The sequence below is a fragment of the Elaeis guineensis genome, chromosome 10 (assembly GCF_000442705.2).
Source record: "Elaeis guineensis isolate ETL-2024a chromosome 10, EG11, whole genome shotgun sequence".
NCBI lineage: Eukaryota > Viridiplantae > Streptophyta > Magnoliopsida > Arecales > Arecaceae > Elaeis > Elaeis guineensis.
In genome coordinates this window covers 13483352-13490245 of record NC_026002.2, presented here as the reverse complement: position 1 = coordinate 13490245, position 6894 = coordinate 13483352, and the positions used below count along the sequence as shown (strand labels likewise).

The 6894-nt window shown below is 40.9% G+C and overlaps 1 protein-coding gene across 1 annotated transcript; it reads left to right on the top strand.

The window, feature by feature from the left end:
• The first annotated feature begins 3033 nt into the window (after positions 1-3033).
• LOC105053133 (uncharacterized) lies at positions 3034-5187 on the top strand. Its single transcript, XM_010934181.4, has 3 exons — positions 3034-3455; positions 3620-3711; positions 4081-5187. The coding sequence occupies exons 1-3, from the start codon at positions 3147-3149 to the stop codon at positions 4820-4822; spliced, it is 1143 nt and encodes a 380-aa protein (XP_010932483.1). The 5' UTR covers positions 3034-3146; the 3' UTR covers positions 4823-5187.
• The last annotated feature ends 1707 nt before the right edge of the window (positions 5188-6894 follow it).

Sequence of the window (6894 nt, the reverse complement as noted above, 5' to 3'; positions counted from 1 at the left end):
AGTTCCGTCTTTTCATTTAAAATTTTGAGTAACGAAAATTTTTCTTCTCTTTGAAAAAAATTATGACATCCTGTAGGATATTATAACATCATACGTCAAATTATGACTTTCTGCACACAAAATATCATAATATAGCTCAGAATGTTATAATATGGAAGAAATATTTTTGTCCAACTATTTTCCAACGCATATTTAATGCCAGCAGTTTTATTTTTCATTTGAAAATTTTGAATGACGAAAATATCTTAATTTTTTTAAAAAAATTATGATATTCTGTGACATATTATGACATAATACATCAAATTATGATTTTCTGGATGTAGGATGTTATAATATTGACATAAGATATCATAATTTTTTTTAAAAAACAGAAATATTTTCATCATCTAAAATTTTAAATGAAAAAATAAAACTATAAGTATTAAATATATATTAAAAAATGATGATTATATAGACTAATCAAATAAAACGATGCACTCTATACCAAATTTTCTATACCGCCTAATAATGCATAAAGAATTTCTTTATCCAGATCAGACCTGATCTGGATATTAGCTTTATATTTTTTCCTGGCCAACACAATCTTGAAGAGCCTATCTCAGACCCACCCACCGGACCCATTTTCCTCCTCTCCCATTATTAATTAACTAACTAACTATGGCCCACCCATCGATTTCCTCCTCTCCTACTATTAATTAATTAATTAACTATATAATTTATAATTAATTGATATAATTAGTATATAAAATATAATAAATATATATAATCTTAGGTTGGGTTATTTTTTAAATTTAATCAAGTACAATCCGATTTGTCTATATTTGCCATGGCTATGATGAAAATGGATCAGACTGAGCCGTGCCACACCTTGATTCAAATCGATCCAAAATATTTTTCGAACATCGGGCTGAACTTAAGCTCGAAAACTTGAAAAAAATTTAGGCCTGAGCCTGATCTGCGTCCAAGCCCGAGCCAGCCCAAACCTAGTGTCCCCATCCATTCATCCTCGACCCCATCACTGTCAAATCCTCACCTCCACCAGCTCTGCATCTATTACCTTGTTAAAAGAGGCCTTGATGACGAACGTAACCGCATCCACCACCTTGTCCTCCTCCTCCTCGGCCGCTCGAGAGAGAGAATGCGAGCTATAGAGGACGGTGATGACAAGCCCTTCGATCCCTTCACCTCCTCCTCCGATGCCAATTACAACATGACCCTCGACATCGATCTCACCAACTCCTCCCATCACTCTGGCCATGCGCCAGTAAGGCTTTCCCACTTTTAGCCCAAGGTCGAGGGTAAGATGAAGGCTGATCCCGCCATTGACCCCTGACCCCTCCCTCTTGCTCCTCGTCCTCCATTGACTCTTATAAAGAAGTAGGACAAGAACGATATCAGTATGTCCCAATAATTGGCATTGAGCCCCCTTTTTTCCCCAGTGGCGTAGAGGAGGCGGAGAGCAAACCAATGGAGGTTGACGATGGTCACCTGGCTTAGAAGACGATGAGGGCCGTCCGAAAGACCGACGAACATTGATGGTCAGTGGGAGAAGACAAGAGACCCGCGTCGGCAATGGGAACAGACGAAAGATGACGATGCCCGACGAACCGACATGGACCATGGTCAGGGGCTAGGGCATCGAATGGGGGAAGTCGGAAATGGGAAGATAAAAGTTGGAATTGGGTTATTCATCTCGGACAGTCGCTCTAAATCAATTTAAGAGAAGTAGGGAATTGGGCTCGGGCCTCGGGCTAAAAATTTTGGACTGAACTTCAGACAGAAATTTGGATTTGAGCCGGGCCAAAAGTATATCCAAACTCGATTTGAAAGATAAACAGACTCTATACTTAGACCCAAATCCGGCCTAAACTATTTCTGATCGAGTTTGTAGTCTGCAGAAATTCTTTGTGCACCATGGACGGTATTGAAAATTTAACGTGTAGCGCACCACCTTGTCCGATTGGTCCCCATAGTTACCACTTTCTAACGTACATTTAATGCCTGCAGGTCATCTTTCTCGCTTAAAAATTTTTATATGATGAAAATATCCCTGCTTTTTGGTTATAACACCCCTTCACAAAAATTATGACATTCTTTCAAAAAAATTATAACACCCCTACCCTTTGGAAAAAATTACAACATATTATGACACCTCTTCACAAAAATTATGGTAATCCTTCAAAAAAATTATGACATCTGTTTTTTATTTTTGTTTAGTATCAGGTATCATAATTTTTATGAAGGAATATCATGATTTTTTAAGAAAGGACGTCATAATTTTGTTTCCGCATATATTCATCATCTTTTTTTCTCCATAGCGTATTATGATATTCTGAGAGTCATAATTCAGGCCATGAAGTATTGGTAGGAGGGATTAATACCTTCGATTTTTTATTTAGTACGGGGTGTCATAATTTTTTTGAAAGAAAGTCATAATTTTTGTGAAGAGGTATCATAACCAAAGGACAAGGTTATTTTCATCATATAAAATTTTTAAATAAAAAAGATGATCTGCAGATATTAAATGTATGTTGAAAGTGATGACTGTGTAAATTAATCGGATAAGATGTTGTGCTTCACGTCAGATTTTTTGCACGGTGCACAAAAAATTTCCCTGAAATCCGGCTCGAAGTCGGTCTAATCCGATGGGCCGATCAGCCCGAGCCCGATTTCAGCCTCAGCCACGGCCTGTCCCAAAGCCCTACTTTTAGTATTCAAGCTTGCTAAGTTTTGGAGCGTGCTGGGGAGACTAGACGGTCACCTGGTCGGTGATCAGCTCTACGTAAAAGCCCCTTGGTTGCCGCTATTTATTCCCCGGTCATCTCCGTCCATTTCAACCGCCGGCAGCCGGTTCCTCGGTGGCAGACCGGGCAACCCGACCGCACGTGCTTCGCGCCAGGCTCGCTCACCCCACCTCCTCCTGTGCGTCCCGTAGTGCGGGAACTGCACCACCCCTTTATTATTTAATTTAATAACCCCCATCCATATATAATAATATTAAATACAAAAAAATAAAAAGAGAAGAAAAGAAAAAAAACCCAACAAAAGCCCCTCTTTATTGTTTAGTCCCCTGAGGAAGCCTTTGCACTCTCCCAAATCCACTCTCTCTCTCTCTCTCTGATCCATCCATCCTCCCAATCTCCTCTATGAGAATCCGGAGGAGACTTCCCCTCCCCCCCATCTCCTCTCCTCCTCCTCCTCCTCCTCAAATCCCAGATCCATCTCCCTTTCAACTCCAAACACCAAATAAAGGAGAGGAAACAAAAGAGAAGGGAGTTGGAGGAGGTGAAGGTGAAGGATTGCACCCAGTTGGGGATCTACCAATAGATTCCCATGGATGGGTGATGGATCCCAATAATAGGGATCCATCCACCTATGGCCCTCATCCAACTATAGGGAGGAGCAAACAAGGGAGCAACCCAACCTTGTTTCCTCCCACCCTCAGCCATGCCCAGGTAAACCCACTTCCCTTCCCCCTTCTTCTCAACTGCACTGCTCTTCTATTTCTCTCCATCCATCAGATCCCCTTCTTGCTTCTTCGTTCCTTTGTGGGTGCAATGTGGAGATTAGAGCACCTCATCTTGATCTTATGGGTGGGCTCTTGGGGCTTTGGTTTCAGGTCTTGAAGGAGGTCAAGGAGGAGGAGGAGGAGGAGGAGGAGATGGTGGATTCCAACAAGAGATGGAACACCCAAGTTAACAGTAACAAGAGGTAGGTAAAAAGATACTCAAAATTCCCCACTCTCTTTCCCTTTTGGAAGTAGCTCTTATCTCTCTCTCCCATTCCTTATGGTAAAAAAGAGGAAAAGCACCCCAAGTTTTTGTTAATAGCATGCATGTCAGCTTGACCCATCATAACATCCCACCATCCCATCCATGCACCCATCCATACACTTGCACACACATCTGCATCTCTAGCTATTAGTTGCTCTCACTACAAACGTGTGGTAGTCCATTGCACAAGAGTAAAGGGTTGTGGAGAGGGTGATAAGCTTTGGAGGAGACTGGAAATGTTCCTTGTGATGTGTTATGAGTTTAGTCCACTTTTGTTCCATTTCTGGGCATCTATTCACTTCCCCAGGATTGGGAGCAGCTCGAGTGCACTGCTCTCGGTGGAGGCGGCGCTCCTGCCAAAGAAGAGAGGAGGAGGAGAAGGAGACGATGATAACAGGAATATCGGATATGGGAGGCGACAAGAGAAGCCGGTGGGGAAAGAGAAGACACCGAAGTCAAAGGGAAGGGCCAAGGCTAGCAGTCAAGTGGAGAATAATTGCACTACTGTTCATGGTGGTGAGAACAAGAGAGATGATGTTGTGATGGTCAATGGGAATGTTGGATCTAATGGGAAGAAGAGGAGGAGCCCGGCGGTGCTGATGGAGGGTTCGAGGTGCAGCCGAGTAAATGGGAGGGGATGGCGGTGCTGCCAGCAGACGCTCGTAGGGTATTCCCTCTGCGAGCACCATCTGGGGAAGGGGAGGCTGAGGAGCATGAGCGGTGTGCGAGTCCAAGCCGGTAGTAGTAAGACCAAGAAGAGCACCGCCGAGGGGGGAGCGGATGGATTGGTAGCGTTATTATCTTCTTCACCACAAGAAGAGGAGAAGGTGGCGATCGACGTCAAGCCGTGCTCCGGAGTCGATAATGGAGAGGAAGAAATGGAGGAGGAGAAGCAGGTGAGGAAGAGGAGGAAGAAGATTGGAATGGTGAAGGCTCGAACCATCAGCAGTTTGCTCGACGAGACCAACCACTCATTGCAATCCACACCATCACCGTCACCACCACCGGCTCCGATACAATCGGTCAATGAGGGTGAGACCATTGTGTGAGATGGAGCAATTGGAACTACTCTACTAGTTCTTCCTTCTTACAGCAAGTTTGAAAACGGTGGAAAGTGGGTGATGGTGCATGGTATATATTCTGGTTCTAGACTTATGAGTGTGCTACATTTTATGTTGAATTTTTGGTTATTTGGTTCTTTTGGAGAGAAGAAGATGGATTGTAATGTGGCTTGTGAAAGGTAGTGTAGTTTAGTTGGCTTTGTTTCTTCCAAGCTCATTTTTCTACCTTCTTTCGCTGGATTTAGGTGAGAAAGCATGTTGCACTCCCTCTTTCTGTAATCCAGAAGACGGAGACATGGTCTTTGTTTGGTGCAAGTTTAGCCATCATTATTATTATGATTACTAGTTTTTCACTACTGTTAGTATTATCTCTATAGTAGTAGTAATATTAATATATTCTGGTGATAGCATGGTCTTGTGAGAAGGTCGTCATTTGTGAAGACTAAGGCATCTTTGTTAGCTGTAGGAGGTTGGTAATTTGGTGCAGAAAGGTGTGGGCTTGTGTTGCAGCGTTATCACCCTTTTTTTCCCTTTTTTTTTTTTTTTGTTGTTGTTGTTGTTGTTTAGAAACTCTCTTTTTCCCCCTTTCTTTAGTTTGTGGGGGGAGTTGGCAGATGTTACCTTTTGTGGGCACCAATTTGGGTGGCCGCAACCTTACAATTGGGGCCTAATTCGTGTACAATTTTCTGAAATTTTTGGGTCCAGTTGCCATGGTGAGTTCATAGCCTTACCTTTTGTACCTTGTGGGGTCCAAAAATGGGCTAAAAATTGTAAAGTTTGGGTACCTTGTTTCTCACCGTATAGCAAGGTAACTTTTCTTGAAAGAGGAACATGATTCCTTAGAGTTTAAGACCTTGGACTTAATTTTTTAAAGTTATCTTTTTATAGATTAGACATCTTCAAGTGCGTCGGTTTGATTTGTTTATTACCAATATGGAGACTTCCCTTTGCGTTATTAGTTTAATTGTTTGTCAATTACCCATCTATTTATTTTTCAAATTATACTTTTTATGCCTTTTTTGTAGAAGAACAGTGGGAGTAGCCCTTCTCAATTTAATCTCCTAAGTCTTAATAAAGACATTATATTTATGCGTTTACCAGTTTGATAAGCTGGTATATTTTCTTGAGTATCCATATTAGTAGTTTGTAGGTGATCAGATTAGTTATGTAAATTGCCAACCGCCGATATATGGTTATAATAGCTTTTTGAGGTGATCTCACTGCAATATTTTTGCTTTCTATCTTAAATTTATAAGTCAATTTGGAAAGTTCATAATTTGTCATCATACCAAAGTATTATGGTCATGGTTGGCCATATGATTATTGATGATTTATTATAATTATTCAAGTTTAACCGACCCTTCTCCTGCTTTTGATCATGTCAAACTAAATCCATAAACGGAAAATTCCATCATGCTGATTTATGGAGACTAAAACATGCTTTCGAGGAACTTAGTCGTGGAAAAATTCACTTCGATATATGGTTAGTAAGAAACCGCAATAAAATATACCAGAATTAAAGTTCGGACAAGCAGCACCTGGCAAGAACTCGATCTCTCTTAGATTTCTATACTTCATCCTTTGTAGGAGATTAGCAAATCCAAATTGATTCTTTCACTGGAAGAATGAAGGTTCTTGGGGAACAACATCTTCCATGGCAAATGGATAGATTTTTGCAGTAACTAGCTGAAATGATGACAAATTAATGAATTTGAGAGTACAGTAGGTGTAAGATGGAAAGACAAAGATACATTGCTGATTGGCAAAATAGCACTGGTGGAGGGAGATGTCTCATTACTCTTAGCGGAATTGATGATGACTCTGGAATCTGACCTAACTCACCTTTACTAACATTAGGAACAACTAGGTGTACATATTTCCATTGCAAACTATGTCTGGACGGAGCAATAATGACACATAAAAAAGAAAAGGTCGGTATTGGTTGGGTTGGATAATCTTCCAGATTTATTATTATTTGAATATTATAGTCGACCACATAGCATACTCTCATATCTGATTAATTAAAGTCTGCAACTATAAAGTATGTCCTTAATAATATT